The following is an 18,467-nucleotide window of genomic DNA, read 5'->3' on the forward strand; positions in this document are numbered from 1 at the left end:
AAATGCCAAACGTCCTGCACGGTGTTGGGCTGTAAGCACAACCCCCACCTGTGGACGTCGGGCCCTCATACCACCCTCATGGAGTCTGTTTCTGACCGTTTGAGCAGACACATGCACATTTGTGGCCTGCTGGAGGTCATTTTGCAGGGCTCTGGCAGTGCTTCTCCTGCTCCTCCTTGCACAAAGGTGGAGGTAGCGGTCCTGCTGCTGGGTTGTTGCCCTCCTACGGCCTCCTCCACGTCTACTGATGTACTGGCCTGTCTCCTGGTAGCGCCTCCATGCTCTGGACACTACGCTGACAGACACAGCAAACCTTCGTGCCACAGCATGCATTTATGTGCCATCCTGGATGAGCTGCACTACCTGAGCCACTTGTGTGGGTTGTAAACTCCGTCTCATGCTACCACTAGAGTGAAAGCACCGTCAGCATTCAAAAGTGACCAAAACACCAGCCAGGAAGCATAGGATCTGAGAAGTGGTCTGTGGTCCCCACCTGCAGAACCACTCCTTTATTGGGGGTGTCTTGCTAATTGCCTATAATTTCCACCTGTTGTCTATTCCATTTGCACAACAGCATGTGAAATTTATTGTTAATCAGTGTTGCTCCCTAAGTGGACAGTTTGATTTCATAGAAGTGTGATTGACTTGGAGTTACATTGTGTTGTTTAAGTGTTCCCTTTATTTTTTTGAGCAGTGTATAAAGACTTGGGGCTAGCCATTGTAAGTTCAGAGTCACTCGCCCCAACAGTGCTTGAGTGCTGGAGGCGAGCGAAAGCTTGGGAGTGAGGGGTGAGTGTGGTGGGGGTACCTGTACCAGACAGGGGGAGACAGGCCAGGGCAGATGGTGAACAGATTGCCAGGTGGAATCCAAGCAGCAGGTAACGGGAGTAGGTGTCACACCCACGTGGGAGAAGCTTTTATTTCTGGAGGCAGATTTCTTGTAGAAAATGCCAGTGAATGGTCTTTGAACAGCAGGAGGGGGCTTCAGAGGACGCTTCAAAGACTCCTGCCACTTGTTGGGCCCAAAGGCCTCGACACCTTTTACTTCACACATTCGTGCTAATTGAATTTGTATTTGGCCTGTCCTTGCAAGCCTGGGAGCCTTAACTCAGCATTCAGTCCCCACAAAATAAAATATATCATTGTAATATACTTTCTTTTTATTTTTTATTTTTTTCTTCTTGGCTTTCAAAATAGCATCAGACCAAACACTACTCACTCAGTTCCAGGTTGGACAGTGTACTCAGGTCTCTGCTGTTTGTTTGCTAGAGCACCCTTGGTATAGCTTGGAAAAAGAAAACCTTTTAAGCAATAATCAGACCAGTTGCGCTCTGAGGTGGCTGATGTTGGTTGGATATGGAGGATGGTGGAGGCAACAGGGGAAAGAGCCTCAGACTCACAAAGTCCCTTCCACCAGGTGGCTGATGAGATATGTTGGCACGACTGCCATATTGCATCTCCATCCCAAAGCTCTTGCTTGGAAGTGTACTTTGCCAGACTGCCAAGAACCTTTCCCTCATCCAGGCCAAGGTGGCGAGACACGGTATTGTTGACACCATAGGCCTTGTTGATCTCTGCACCAGACAGGATGCTCTTGCAGCATACTTGGGGTCCAACATGTACACTGCGGCATGTATGGGCTTCAGGCAGAAGTCATCACGCTTTTTTATGTATTTCGGAACTTCAGTTTCCTCTGCTTGGAGCAACAGTGAAGTGGGCAGGGCAGTATGGATTTCTTCTCTTACATCTGCAAGCAGAGTCTGAACATCAGACAGGATGACATTGTCTCCCTCATTCCGTGCAATGGCTACTGCTATAGGTTTCAGGAGTTTCAGGTTTCTTACCACTCTCTCCCAAAATACAACATCCAGGAGGATCCTCTTGATGGGGCTGTCCATATCGGCAGACTGTGATATGGCTATTTCTTGGAGAGACTCCTTCCCCTCCAGGAGACTGTCAAACATGATGACAACACCAGCTTCAATGTGGTGCTCTTATTCTTCTCACCTTGCTTGGTGAGGTAGATTGCTGCTATAACTTGATGACCCTTCACATACCTAACCATTTCCTTGGCTTTCTTGTAGAGTCTATCCATTGTTTTCAGTGCCATGATGTCCTTGAGGAGCAGATTCAATGCATGAGCAGCACAGCCAATGGGTGTGATGTGAGGGTAGGACTCCTCCACTTTAGACCAAGCAGCCTTCATGTTCGCAGCATTGTCTGTCACCAGTGCAAATACCTTCTGTGGTCCAAGGTAATTGATGACTGCCTTCAGCTCATCTGCAATGTAGAGACCGGTGTGTCTGTTGTCCCTTGTGTCTGTGCTCTTGTAGAATACTGGTTGAGGGATGGAGATGATGTAGTTAATTATTCCTTGCCCACGAACATTCAACCACCCATCAGAGATGATTGCAATACAGTCTGCTTTCTCTATGATTTGCTTGACCTTCACATCCAGCAATTGAGTAGATAAAGCATGTCTGGTTGGATGGGTGTATGCTTGGCAAAGAACATTCAGAAACCTCTTCCAATACACATTGCCTGTGAGCATCAGAGGTGAACCAGTTGCATACACAGCATTTCTCTGACTACGGTCCTCCATTGAGTCAAAAAAACTTCTGATTCCAGGAGGACCATGAGCTGTTGCTATCGATAAGGTATCTGATTCATCATTTTCACCTCAAATAGAGGTAGAGGGACTTTTGTCAGAGATTGCTTGTTATGAGCGCTGAGGGAACTTTATGCACTTGGCCAGATGATTCTGCATCTTTGTTGCATTCTTCACATATGGTTTGGCATAGTATTTGTAAATGTACACTGCTTTTCCTTCTACATTAGCTGCAGTGAAATACAAAATGGCGCCGGAAGAAATGGCAGCAGTTTTACGGGCGCCCAACCAATTATGTGGGGTTTTTTTCGTGTTAATTGTAAATTATTTTATACATAATGTTTCTGCAACCATATCTTACGGCATAAAAGAGCTTCTGGATATCAGGACAGTGATCACTCACCTCGGATTAGACAAATATTTTTTCTTCAACAAGCAGGACGCACAGGACATTCTCCTAACACCCGACAAGGCCAACATCACAGTTATTTGCAAGAGGAAGAGACGCAGGTACAGAGGACACAGAGCGGGATGCCTCGTGAGGATCCGCATAAAGCGAGTGGGAAAGCTGCCGTTACCGTCAATATTACTCGCCAACGTGCAATCATTGGACATTAAATTAGATGAGGTACGATCACGAATATCCTACCAACGGGACATCAAAAACGGAAATATCCTATGTTTCACGGAATCGTGGCTGAATGACGACATGGATATTCAGCTAGCGGGATATACGCTGCACCGGCAAGATAGAACAGCACACTCCAGTAAGACGAGGGGGGGGCGGTCTGTGCATATTTGTAAACAACAACTGGTGCACGAAATCTAAGGAAGTCTCCCGATTTTGCTCGCCAGAAGTAGAGTATATTGTGATATACTATATATAATATAAATACTTACATTATACTATATATAATGTAAATGTAAATGTAAATGTAATGTAAATGTGATAAATTGCAGGCCACACTACTTGCTTAGAGAGTTTTCAGCTATACTCTTCGTGGCTGTTTATTTACCACCACAGACAGATGCTGGCACTAAGACCACACTCAGTCAGCTGTATAAGGAAATAAGCAAACAGGAAACCACTCACCCAGAGGCGGCGCTCCTAGTGGCCGGAGACTTTGATGCAGGGAAACTTAAATCAGTTCTACCTAATTTCTATCAACATGTTAAATGTGCAACCAGAGGGAAAAGAATTCTAGATCAACTGTACTCCACACACAGTGACGTGTACAAAGCTCTCCCTCACCCTCCATTTGGTAAATCCGACCACAACTCTATCCTCCTGATTCCTGTTACCAAGCAAAAATTAAAGCAGGAAGCACCAGTGACTCCGTCTATAAAAAAGTGGTCAGATGAAGCAGATGCTAAACTACAGGACTGGTTTGCTATCACAGACTGGAACATGTTCCGGGATTCTTCCGATGACATTGAGGAGTACACCACATCTGTCACTGGCTTTATCAATAAGTACATCGAGGACGACGTCCCCACAGTGACTGTACGTACATACCCCAACCAGAAGCCATGGATTACAGGCAACATTCACACTGAGCTAAAGGGTAGAGCTGCCGCTTTCAAGGTGCGGGACTCTAACCCGGAAGCTTATAAGAAATCCCCTTTGCAACCCTAGTCCCACTAAGCGCAAACCAGATGGGATGGTGTATCGCTGCAGAATTCTGTGGTAGGTATGCTGGTTAAGTGTGCCTTGAATTCTTAATAAATCACTGACAGATTTCCACCGGTCTAATGTCCATTGCTCGTGTTTCTTGGCCCAAGCAAGTCTCTTCTTCTTATTGGTGTCCTTTACTAGTGGTTTCTTTGCAGCAATTCGACCATGAAGGCCTGATTCACGCAAGTCTTCTCTGAACAGTTGATGTTGAGATGTGTCTGTTACTTGAACTCTGTGAAGAATTTATTTGGGCTGCAATTGCTGAGTCTGGTAACTCTAATGAACGTATCCTCTGCAGCAGAGGTAACTCTGTTTCTTCCTTTCCCATGGAGGTCCTCATGAGAGCCAGTTTCATCATAGTGCTTGATGGTTTTTGCGAATGCACTTGAAGAAACGTTCAAAGTTCTTGAAGCTGTTCCGCATTGACTGACCTTCATCTCTTAGAGTACTGATGGACTGTCGTTTCTCTTTGCTTATTTTAGCTGTGCTTGCCATAATATGGACTTGGTCTTTTACCGAATAGGGTTATCTTCTGTATACCACCCCTACCTTGTCACAACACAACTGATTGGCTCAAACGCATTAAGAAGGAAAGAAATTCCACAAAATCATTTTTAACAAGGCACACCTGTTAATTGAAATGCATTCCAGGTGACTACCTCATGAAGCTGGTTGAGAAAATGTCAAGAGTGTGTTAAGCTGTCATCAAGGCAAAGGGTGGCTCCTTTGAAGAATCTCAAATATAAACTATATTTTGATTTATTTAACACTTCTTTGGTTACTGCATGATTCCATATGTGTTATTTCAAAATGTTGATGTCTTCTTCACTATTATTCCAAAATGTTGAAAAAAATATATAAAGAAAAACCCTTGAATGAGTAGGTGTGTCCAAACTTTTGACTGGTACTGTGTATTTACACACTCAACTACACACACACACACACACACACACAGACACACACACACAAAGTGCATGTGGAGGTGGGGGAAAGAAGGCCTCAGGTGAAGACTGGAACATATAGTATCACTTATCACAGGGGACTGCAGGCAAGAGAAACAAGTACACAAGTACACAAGTACAGTACCACTACTACTCTCGACACAGGATATGATCGGAATGCTACAGACTGCTCTTAAATATAGAGGATTAAACAAATACCCCTCCCCCATCTGTCGGCAAGCTGAATTAATCATAGAGTTAATATTAGGCTAATATTTCTTATTTGGAAAATGATAACATTATTATTAAATCAAATGTCATAAGGGGTATTGTTAAGCAATGTTACAATGTAAATGTATGCACATCACTCTCTTACTTCAGACTAATGGCATTGTACTGTATCAGGCTAATAAGGGAATTTGGGGATTTGTCATTGTTCAGCAGAAGTCAAGTGTTATTGGAAGTAGCTCCCCAGTTTTTCTTTTTGTGAACATTTGAATAGTATCTTCTTCAGTAGTGGAATCCTCTAGGCACTCCGCTCTAAGCTTCGAGAGAAAATGAAGCCATCCATTGTGTTGCAGGTGTTTCATAGTGATGGATAATGCCTGCCTGGTTCTCTCATTGCTCCTGTATGAAGACAGAGCTGTGTGCCTTAGTCTGTGGCTTTATATAAAATACATGATGAATGCGGGCGGGATGAAAGCAATGTGTTACTGATGTCATCTACAAAGGCAAACATGATAAAAGTCAGACCATGATTTCACATGTGGAAAATTATATGATTTCACATGTGACATTTCTACATTTTTTCACGTGAAATCTCATGAAACCAAGTGATTTTCTTTTAACACGATGATATTTTGCATGAAGTTTCACGTGACCGCATAATCTTTGACATGTGTATACACATTTGTACATGAGATTTCACAGATAATGCCCTGCAAAGAACATAGAGTTTTCAACTTATTTGACACACATGACTACATTGTGTATGTTTATTTAAACAGTAACTTGTCTTTACCTGGGATTTGAACTCAGAGCCTCTTGGTTCACAGTATTCTGATCTTCCTGTTACACCACCATGTCTATCTCAACAACAGATTGCACCTGTATTCCTACACTTAGGACTTCAAAGTAAATCTCTGCTTCATTAAAAATACACAAGTATTTTATCATAGTGAATAATGTATAATATTAAACCAACATTAGACAACTATACACCAACATTAGACATCTATACAGAAAACCCTCAAATTGATGAAATAAGTAAATCAAATCAATGATGAGAGAATATTCAGAATAACTGATAACTAAAATAGCAGTGCAGATGACACTCTTGCTAAGTGCAGAGATGTATTATAGGTAATAAATATGTACACAAATGCTACAGGCTTTGTGGCGCAGCGGAAAGTTCAGTGTACCTCAAACCCCAGAGGTTGAGTTCAAATCCCAGGTGGGGTCATTCTTTAGCTAAACAGTGATAACACATTAAATTTCACGTGAAATGTCGCGTGAAGTGTTCCAAAAACACATTTTCAAATGTGAAATGTCACGAAGTGTTCTAAAAACACATTTTCACATGTGAAATACCACAAGATCTTGTGACTGAATGGCAATAAATATATAGCCAATCTCCACTATGTCCATAAATCTTGTGGCTCAGCAGGAACTTCAAGTAGCTTGAAACCCAGAGGTTGTGAGTTCAAATCCCAAGTGAGGTTGAGTCTTAAGTAATCAGTATACTGTACTGTCCTTTAACATTAATACCTTAATTTAGCTGTAAAAATACAGTAATTGGTTGTAGATTTACCATATTTTCACCGCAACTAGACAAAAACCTCCAGGGCACCATGACACAACATTATAAGAATGTCCTAAAAACGTCCTTGGAACAAAGTGGGAACTAAACAAAACCTGCAGGGGACCATGACTGTTTAATTGAATGAATGTAAATTATGCCTTTTAAAGTAAATTATTTTGGGCTTTCATGTGCTCAAATGTTGTTGAGTGTAATTTAATGGTGTCTCATGTTGAAATGTTGCATCCCCATGTCACATTTATTTTGTATTCATTTCACATGAGATCATGTGCTTACATGTTGTCACGTGTAGTTTTATGTTATCACATTGTTTCACATTTTGCTTCACATGTTGTCAAATGTTAATCACATTAACTTCACATTAAATCACATGTGATCATGTGAAATGAATGCGTTTTTTTCCGTAAGGGAGTGGAATGTGGGGATGTGTTAGTTGCTGTGGGACGGGAGCAGAGTGACCTGTACAGTAGCACGAGCAGGGAGGGAACTGTAGTTAAATTACACTCAGTGTGTGTGTGTGTGTGTGTGTGTGTGTGTGTGTGTGTGTGTGTGTGTGTGTGTGTGTGTGTGTGTGTGTGTGTGTGTGTGTGTGTGTGTGTGTGTGTGTGTGTGTGTGTGTGTGTGCAGAGCCAAATAAATGTTGATGTAAAAAGAGAATTAAAGATGTTTCCCAGAAGAGGCTCTCTAATAAACTTGATCTCTCATTTTGTTTGCAATTTGATCATTTGCCACCCTCTGCACGTCACCAAAGACAGTACAGTATGAATATAGGCAGAAACTGCTTCTCCAACAGAAATCCCAGATCACACTTGTAGGACATGTCAGGGCGACGTTGGCTAGGTAAGCTCATGCGTAGAAACATGTCATCAGTTCTAACGGTCGTCTCGTGCCGAACTACGCATGCGCAAGCAATCAAATCAAAGGCAGTCCTTTGATATAAAGTTTTCTTTGACGAAAATGGAAACGTGTCAGTTTGTCACTTTCATGAGGTTGGAGTAATAACATGTTAAACTACTTAACACATTGGCTCGAATCTAGATTGTGCCTTTAGATTTCAAGAACTACAGCAAACATTTTTTGCTTCTCTCATTGACTTCTCAAACCCCAAACTTCAGCTTCCCGGAAGTCTTGCGATGTTCCACATCACGTTCAAACATTTTACAGTGATTAAGGATAGAGGGAGAATTAAGAGAATCTATTTCCCCTGTGATATAATTGTCAGACAATTTGATATTGTCATCTTTCTTTCCCCTACTCTTCATTTGGGTAATAAACTGCCTCTTTCATCACATCCTACCATCAAATAAGGCCCAGGTCAAAAGTAGTCCACTATATAGGGAATAGGGTGCCATTGGGGACATGGCCTAAACCTGCCTAATGTGCCTAGTCTAGTGTCAAGTTAGAGCTAGCTATGTAAGTTTCTCTTCTTTATTTAGCAGCCACAGCTAATCTAGCCACTGAGCCAGCCACTGCCAATCTAGCCACTGACACTGCTGAACTACACTGCACTTTTGGTTATAGACCCATTAAAGCACTGATTAAGATGACTGTGCCCTGAACCTTAACGGTGCAGGAGATTTAATAAACGATTGTTGAGCAGAGAGAGGGCTGCTGCTCCAATTGCTGATAAGGGCCAGATAGATAAAGCCTGACAAGGCTCGCTTTATAGTGCACTAGGGCCCATAGGGCTCTGGTCAAAAGCAGTGCCGTATACTAGGAACTGGATGCCATTCGGGACGCGGCCTATCTCTCCAGTGGGGTTTTAAGGCTCTCAGGGGCTAAGGCAAGGTAGCCAGGAAAGCAGGCTGTGGCTCAGAGGGTTTTAACTGTGTGAAATAAGACTAGGTCTATCTACTACTCGTGTTAATCAAATAATGTGGAGTCATTCCAAGCCACAGTGGACCAAAACTCTAGGCCTATAGGGCAGAAGCTGGATTGTATTTGACTTTGAACACTTCCTAATAAAATGCACCTGGGCCTGTATTCTCAGAGTATGAATGCTGATCTAGGATGAGGTCCCCCTGTCCATGTAATCATGGTATTCAATATGATTTCAGAATCAAAATCACCTTTATTCACCAAGTACATTTAAATATACCCGGAATTTGATTTGGTGAAATGGTGCACCCACAGTAAACAGAATCAAAAGACAGAATAAAGATGATAAACACAATCAATAGAAGATATCGACAAATAATTTCAAAATCTACACAACAAACACTATACATGGCAAATATAGATCATAATGAATATGATTGCATGGACAGGGGGGACCTGATCCTAAATCAGCACTCTTACTCTGATATGCTGCTTTATGCAAACGGGCTGCCCTGTTTGTATTTCATATTCCAGCGAGAGATGGAATCAATTAGCAGCTGACTGTGTGGGTGAACTCTACTCTTATCTGTGGCATCTCCCATCAGGGTTTTCTCTCACCAAAGGGATCTTGGTCTACTCATCTTTTTGCTTGTTGGTACAGTAAATACAGTCATATGTTTTAGTTTTTTAGAACTCGACTGTGAATAAAGATGCTGCTGGTTATGACACAGAAACAGATTGAACGTCAACGTGCTTGCTGCTAAACTGACGGGTTTGCCAGGAAAGTGATAATGATGTTTTCTCTCTGTGACACAGTTTGGCTGAAATGTTAAGGGTCTCATACACACATTGTACTGGATGTAGATCTCCTGTTCATATATCAATCGTTCAGTGCGCTGTTGATGTCTGACTGCCGACATCTTCAGGCCATTCTACATGTAAAATCAGTTTGCACTCGGTCTCGGCAGGCAAACGTTATTGGTGTGTTCAAGCCATTAAGGAAGTGTTCCAGAAAAAAAAGTATAATTTATTCCAACTTTAATTGTTGATTTAGCCTACATGGTGGAATGTATTGACAGTGTTAACATATAGTACACTATTCTGTCAAGGCATTCATTTAAACTTTTACCTGATGTCTGTCGCATTACAATGGCATTGATTTCTAATGAAAAAGAGCATGTAATGATTTAATAAGCCAAGCAAGGCTCTGTGTACTCATAATTTAGTAGGCTAAATATCCAGGGTATAAATGTCTTTATTTTCACATAGTACCCAATATTTGTCTCAAGTTATTGGCATGGTGTGAATAATACGCATTGTTTTGAAAAAATAATAATTAACAAAGTACTTCATTGGTGCACATTTCAAAGCGAGTCGCCTGTTGAAAGAATTCCTTTTGATTAGCAAAGCATTCAAGCCTTGTTAATTAGGGAGTGGCAAAGATTAAAGAGAACAAAAGCAAGACAATTGCGAATGGTTACCAAGGATGTATTTCATTCTGAAAACAAATCCTGGTTTCTTTCTTTCTTGAATCAATGCTACAGGTTAACTGTTAGACAGTAACACTTGAGTCAACACCCACCCACACATCCCACAACAGGCCACCCCAGCACAGCAAGCCAACCAATTACCTTGTTGATTCAATGCGCAAACCCACCATATCATTATTATTTTGTTTTATACTGAACAAAAAATGAGCTCAACATGTTGAAATGTGAAATGTTTCATGTGCTGAAATAAAATATCCCAGAAACGTTCCATATGCACAAAAAGCTTATTTCTCAAAAATGTTGTGCACACATTTTTTTACATCCCTGTTAGTGAGCATTTCTCCTTTGCCAAGATAATCCATCCACCTGACAGGTGTGGCATATCAAGAAGCTGATTAAACAGCATGGTTATTACACAGGTGCACCTTGTGCTGGGGACAATAAAAGGCCACTCTAAAATGTGCAGTTTTGTCAAACAACACAATGCCACAGTTGTCTCAAGTTTTGAGGGAGCGTGCAATTGGAATGCTGACTGCAGGAATGTCCACCAGAACTGTTGCCAGAGAATTTAATGTTCATTGCTCTACCATAAGCCGCCTCCAACGTCGTTTTAGAGAAGTACGTCCAACCGGCCTCAGAATTGCAGACCACGTGTAACCATGCCAGCCCAGGACCTCCACATCCGGCTTCTTGTCCTTAGGGATCGTCTGAGGCCAGCCACCTGGACAGCTGATGAAACTAAGGAGTATTTCTGTCTGTAATAATGTAATAAGTATTTCTGTCTGTAAAATACTCCTTCTGATTGGCTGGGCCTGGCTCCCAAGTGGGTGGGTGGGCGGGCCCACCCATGGCTGCGTCCCTGCCCAGTCATGTGAAATCCATAGATTAGCGCCAAATGAATTTAACTCAGTAAAATAGTTGAAATTGTTGCATGTTGCGTTAATATTTTTGTTCAGTATAGTAGTTGTTGAAGAGCCTGAGCCGTGTAAGAAAGAGTACAGTTGAAGTTAAAATGACGGACTGCACTTGGTGACCGTCCCCTCTATTACAGACAGTGAAATGTGAAGTTATTACACAAAAGTAATGTTTTCAGACATCCCATCAGCCAACGTCAACAGAGACAGCGTTTTGGCAGGAAGGCGTTTATGACCAGTTCCATGATTGTGTCCCAAACGGCACCCAATTGGCTATGTAGTGCACTACTTTTCATGGGTACTGGTCAAAAGTAGTGCACTACATAGGCAATAGGGTGCCAATTGGGACGCATATCATGACAGTTCTCTGCCATTGAAGACTTTGTGTTTCCACATCACCTGGGAGTTTGGTGCACTAGTAACCTGAGCTAACGTTTCAGTCAAGTTTACTAATTTGACTCTCAGAAGAAGTTGTGACCTTTCCTATACTTGGGAAGATTGGCAGACAGAGGAATAGATGGTGGAAGGAAGAGGAAGTGAGTGTTATACTGTGGTGGTGTGATATTTCTATATTTGTTATGTTCACACTTACTGTAAAATAAATGAAAAAAAGGGACGTCATAAGGCTTAATTTACATTTAGCAGACACTCTCCTCCAGGTAGCTAGGTAGGACAACCACATATTTCAGTCATCGTAAGTCAATAAAGGCTCTCAGCAAAGTCAGTGCTAGTAAAGAAAAGACAAGTATAAGAAACGACAAAATTGACAGGTGTGGTAGGTGTGGTTTTGTGGTCTTCTTACAGAGTGGTGCGAGATAGTGGCTGCATCATAGACTTAGTGCAAGATATGTGATTTCCATTACAAAGTTTATGTTAAGAATACATTAGAATACATTAGTGAAAGGGATTATTCAGTACTACTCTGTTTAAAGTATACACTACCTAGTGTGTACAGTGCATTCAGAAAGTATTGAGACCCCTTGACTTTTTCCACATATTGTTACATTACAGCCTTGCTCTAAAATTGATTACCCCATAATGACAAAGCTTAAACAGGTTTTTAGTAATGTTTGCACATTCATTAAAAACAAAAAACAGAAATACCTTATTTACTTAAGTATTCAGACCCTTTGCTATGAGACTCAAAATGAAGCTCAAGCTCCTGTTTCCATTGACCAAGCTTGAGATGTTTCTACAACTTGATTCAATTGATTGGACATGATTTGGAAAGGCACACACCTGTCTATATAAGGTCCCACAGTTGACTGTGCATATCAGAGCAAAAACCAAGCCATTCGAAGAAAATGTCCGTAGAAATCTGAGACACGATTGTGTCGAGGCACAGACCTAGGGATGTCTGCAGTGTTTAATGTCCCCAAGAACAAAGTGACCTCCATTCTTAAATGGTCGAATTTTGGAACCGACAACACTCTTCCTAGAGCTGTCCACCTGGCCAAACTGAGTAATCAGGGAAGAAGGGTCTTGGTCAAGGAGGTTACCAAGAACCCGATGGTCATTCTGACAGAGCTCTAGAGTTCCTCTGTGGAGATGGGAGAATCTTCCAGAAGGATAACCATCTCTGCAGCACTCCACCAATCAGGCCTTTATGGTAGAGGGGACAATTTACTCCATTTTAGAATAAGGGGAAAAGTCAAGGGGTCTGAATACAGTAGGTTATGGCATCATGGTCAGGTCGTTATTGTAAAAGAGAATGTGTTCTCAATGCCTTACCTGGTTAAATGAAATAATATGTGATTGTGGTGTTTTTCTTAGTTTAGGTAGGCCTATTATGTTATATGTAATTGCCATTACAGTTCAGCTTTATAATCAACTAGCCACTTCAGTTTCCAGCTGGTTACGTCTCAGCTGGTTGGTTTCTCTTCCTCCTCTGCCGCCCACTCTGGAAACCTTGATGAGGAAATAACCTTTTGTTTTAAACTGTGTAAACATATTTACCTTCTGCATTTTATTGCCCTCCAATGGATCCTCGTTAAAGGATTTCAAGTGTACTCATTCCAATTACAGAGCCTCTAAAGAGTCCTGTATTGTTATTTTTCGTCACTACCTCCCGAGTCAGGAGTGGGTAATTTGCGCATGTTGCCTTCCTTGTAGGTGGTAGCCGTTTTCAGGCTCCCTCTCCAGAATCAAACCCTCACTCCCAGTTCTGTTCCCCAGCAAGAAAACCAAAAATGTCACTCAAACAGAAGGGGGAACTAACAGGTGTTTTTTTGGAGGGGTTCTGAAAGACTCATAGGGGTGTCCACTGAAAGTTGACTAGCAACAACAACTGGAACCTAAAAAAAAACACCCACTAAATTTGCCCAAGAAGAGGCAAACAAAATTAAAACCAACACCAAACTTAAAGACAGGAAGCAAACCAAGAAGGTGGAGCAAAACAATAACAGGGAAGATCAGACGAGGAATGTTTTTTCTAGAACTCAAATCGGGAGCGCCAACTAAAGGTGTTGACCCGCCTTCTCTCAAGATCACTGGAGCACTGGGCCAGCCACTTATATATAGCACCTGGGCCAGCACAGGTGAAACGCCTTCCCACTAACGAGTTGGCAACCAGCACAGGGGTAACACATACTGAGTAACGAGGTGATACCAATTGGTGTGCCCTACATGCTAACATGCTATACGTGCTAAAAGTCCAACCTCAAAACAAATGGAAAAACTAAAACCTGTAACACCCTTAGGGCTATTAAACTGAACGTCTGCAGTAATAATAATCGTGTTTGGAATCAATGCAAAAAAATTATACTAGATTCTATTATTCTATTATAAAGAGAGGTTTTAATTAAAAACACCAACACAAGACTATGCCGGCATCCCAAATGGCACCCTATTGCCTTTAAAGTTTTGACCAAAGCCCTATTGGTAGTGCACTATAAAAGAAAATGTAAAAGATGTGGAATAGGGTGCCATTTGGGACACAGACATTGTCTTGTGTATGTGTTTTTAATTAATTCCTCCTCTTTAAATACACACACATCTCACAATTGATCATTTTAATCTGTTAACTGTAGAATAATTGACAAATTGTGATTTATTATAAGCACAATGTATATGTTAAGATGTGCGTGTGGTTAATCATTTTCAATAGGGAGGAGGAAGGGTCGTTCCACATGCTTCATTTGCAACATGAATTAAGCAAAGTCGTTATGGCGCTAATTAGCTGATCATAAAAGGATCTCGGTTTTATTGTGATTTATTATCAAAGTAACAATCAGCTGCTTCCTTGAAAGGAGGGCGGAATGTTCTCTCAGACTGAGAAGCCTATGTGCTGATAGTTTTTTTTAAACATTTTTTTATTTAACCTTTATTTACCTAGGCAAGTCAGTTAAGAAGAAATTCTTATTATTATTTACAATGATGGCCTACCAGGGAACAGTGGGTTAACTGCCTTGTTTTACCTTGTCAGCCAGGTGATACGATCCAGTTTCGGTTACTGGCCCAACGTTCTAACCACTAGGCTACCTGCCGCCCCAAATAGTTGGTCATAACAATGTGACCAACTGGTCACTGTGCCACATAGGCTTCATTAATCAAGGCGTGTTAGAACATTCTATGGTTAAAACCTTACTGACATCAGGTCAGGTCATAACACCAGCCAGCATTTGTGAAACTATTGCTGACTATTTATTTATTTTATTTTCACATGGTGGCTTGATTTGTTTGAAAGCCCTACAGTATGTGCATAATATGCTATGTAATTGAAGATAATTACTTTGAGTCTTATTCATGTATGACACTGGACTCTGACGATGTTTAGGAGTTTTGTTGAAATTGATGAGGCTTGTCTTGTCTTGCAACTAGAACATGAATCCGTGAACTGTTGTTCTATTAGCAGTGGGCCTCGTCATGTTACATTATGATTATTCTTAGCTCTTTTCTTGTCTCTTTAAAGAAGGATTTTTAAGCCTTAAGACAATTGAGACATGGAATGTGTATGTGTGCCATTCAGAGGGTGAATGGGCAAGACAAAAGATGTAAGTGCCTTTGAACGGGGTATAGTAGTAGGTGCCAGGCGCACCGGTTTGTGTCAAGAACTGCAACGCTGCTGGGTTTTGACGCTCAACAGTTTCCCGTGTGTGTCAAGAATGGTCCACCACCCAAAGGACATCCAGCCAACTTGACACAACTGTGGGAAGCATTGGAGTCAACATGGGCCAGCATCCCTGTGGAACGCGTTTGACACCTTGTAGAGTCCATGCCCCGACGAATTGAGGCTGTTCTGAGGGCAAAAGGGGGTGCAACTCAATATTAGGAAGGTGTTCCTAATGTTTTGTGTACTTAGTGCATTTACCCATTGAAAACAAATTGCAGATTGTGGCTTTAAACCCCAAATTCCTAGATCTTTCCTACCCAATAAGAACTCTGTCAGCCTCCTCATGTTCCTTTCATCCAAACGTCAGTCTTTTGTCTCCCACACCTGTTTGAAGGTTCATGTCGGCACCAGAACCCTTGGCTGCATCCCAAACGGCACCCTACTTCCGATATAGTACACTACTTTTCGATAGAGCTCTGGTCAAAAGGAGTGTACTAAATATGGTGCCATTTGGGACACTGTCCTTGCCTTGTTTGAAGACCCTGTGTGTGGTTTGGATTGTACTGACATAAATTGCTGATCTCATGTCATTCTATACCTCAATACTTTGTTGTCTGGTAGATTTTCTTTTTTTTTCTCCCTGCCAGTTTCCTTTTTTTGACTTGAAGTTTCTTTTGAAGTACATGTGCTACTGATAATTGAAGCAATACATCCCACTGAAGATAATATACAGATGTAGGATCTTAATTTGAGCCAGATTGCTACAGCAGGAAAATAATCCTGCAGCAACAGGATTATAATTCATGGAGATTTTTGTAGGGGTTGATACATTTTTCGTAAGGGGCAATCAAGTCGTAAATTTCAAAGTGGAAATTACAAACTTCAGAAGACTTTTTAAACCTCAAATATACTACAAGTTTACATTTCCTGTATTGCAGGAAAGGTCTTCGCAAACAGGGTGATCAAATTAAGATCCTAATCCTGTACAGTACTCATTTAATGGATTTCAAAGTGAAACCTTAACTTGTTCTTTCATGGCCTAGAATCCTTATCCATCTTGATATGATACTGAGTTGAAAGTGTAGAGGCATGTCACCACTATGCATTTTTATTGTATAGTGAAGTCGGCCAAATCACAGCTGAAGATATCTCTTGTGAAATCACGCTCAACTGACTGATCACAGTGTGTATGACATTTGGAAGCATGGTATTCTTTGATCTTTGATCCAGGGTCATATAGATCAGGGTTTCCCAAAATCGGTCCTGGTTGGTTTTTGCCCTAGCACTACACAGCTTATTGAAATAATCAAAGCTTGATGATGAATAGATCAGAATAATTAACTAAATGATATGCCTAATCCTCAATTTCTTCTCTCTATCCTCCCCCCAGGTGAGAAGGTGACCATGTTTTCCGTCCTGGACATTGACCAGAACGACATTGTGGACACTAACGGAGCAGGAGATGCCTTTGTGGGAGGTGCAGTACACTAGTCTGTCTCCTCCCTGGTTTCTCTCTTGTTTCTGCCAATTATCCTCTCCACAGCATATACATAGATGCCCAATTAACCAATTATATTCCCATGTTCTATTCCTTCGATACATCTCCAGGGAAGTTCTGATTGTCTTATAGGGGTGCCCAGCCCTCCCCACCCCCCTGTAATTCAAACCATTCTGTCAAATGTTATATTCAGGAGTGACACTTTAATAAACTTTTCTTCTCTGCTATAGTCTTTTACTGACCCCTGACCCTTGCTTCTCACCTTTCTCTCCTCCCAGGCTTCCTGTCAGAGCTGGTCCAGGAGAGGACGTTGGAGGAGTGTATCCGTGCTGGCCACTATGCAGCCAACGTCATTATCAGACGAGCAGGATGTACCTTCCCTGAGAAACCTGACTTCCCTTGATGTACCCAACCATTATCCCCCAACCACAAATGTATTTTCCTTACCTTACAAACACCTGCATAAAGCTGTGTGTATGTATGTGCCTCAAAGTTGTGTGTGTAAAGTTTGTTTAAAGTTTACAATAATTCCATGGATATAATCGGTCAACAACATTGTCGCTATGTGTTGTAACTTGCTGTGAGATTATTTATCATCAGTGATTCAATTTGCATTAGTAGATTACTTTTTAAACAACTTTCTAAACAACACTCCACTTTCTATGCACCATCTGTCAGTTCAAAACCACAAAATATTAACTCTCATTTAACTCTATTGATTGTTTTGGCTTTGCTATTAAAATGTTACGATGTCTAATACTAAGGACCAGGAGTTTTTCCTCACCACATGTCTGGTCTAGAAAAACTTAGGGCCCTACTATCAATAAAGTACTGTCTGAAATGTGGAGTTTGATATTATTATTATTTTCTTAAATGTTTACTGAATACAATGGTATGTTGCCAAGTTCGTTTTGCCATGATGCACAAAATTGTTCATTAAAACAACAGGCGTGGGTGGTCTGAGACTTTGTCAAATGTTCCTTGAGTTCATACAATGCCTTCACACCACATTTCCAATGCCTTGTCATCTTGAATGTAATAAGTAAAGTAACAAATGCATAAAGAGTTTGACTGTTACCATAATACCAAGCTGTGTATATCTTTCATCCATTCCAACCACTTTTTGATGAATGATTGAAGGTGTGGTTGCAGCAAGCTAATCATTTTCTGCTTCCTACTGGCTACTAAAGATAATGACTGTTGTGTTATTGTAACAGGCAGTGTAGATCTTTCGCCCATTCTAACCACTTTTCGATGGATGATTATAAACTCTGCAAAAAAAGAAACGTCCTCTCACTGTCAACTGCGTTTATTTTCAGCAAACTTAACATGTGTAAATATTTGTATGAATATAACAAGATTAAACAACTGAGACATAAACTGAACAAGTTCCACAGACATGTGACTGACAGAAATTGAATAATGTGTCCCTGAACAAAGGGGGGGTCAAAATCAAAAGTAACAGTCAATATCTGGTGTGGCCACCAGCTGCATTAAGTACTGCAGTGCATCTCCTCCTCATGGACTGCACCAGATTTGCCAGTTCTTGCTGTGAGATTTTACCCCACTCTTCCACCAAGGCACCTGCAAAGTTCCCGGACGTTTCTGGGGAGAATGGCCCTAGCCCTCATCCTCCGATCCAACAGGTCCCAG

The 18,467-nt window shown here is 41.4% G+C and overlaps 1 protein-coding gene across 1 annotated transcript in view; it reads left to right on the top strand.

Moving 5' to 3' along the window:
• adkb (adenosine kinase b) overlaps window positions 1-17,739 on the top strand; it is a gene marked incomplete at its 5' end in the record, with an annotated part of 290,034 nt that extends 272,295 nt beyond the window's left edge. Inside the window, 2 exon segments of the mRNA NM_001165301.1 lie at window positions 16,707-16,793; window positions 17,093-17,739. Of these exon segments, the coding sequence (NP_001158773.1) occupies window positions 16,707-16,793; window positions 17,093-17,217 (212 nt within the window). The 3' untranslated portion in view covers window positions 17,218-17,739.
• Window positions 17,740-18,467: the final 728 nt, after the last annotated feature.

The sequence above is a fragment of the Salmo salar genome, chromosome ssa01, assembly GCF_905237065.1.
Source record: "Salmo salar chromosome ssa01, Ssal_v3.1, whole genome shotgun sequence".
NCBI classification, from domain to species: Eukaryota; Metazoa; Chordata; class Actinopteri; order Salmoniformes; family Salmonidae; genus Salmo; species Salmo salar.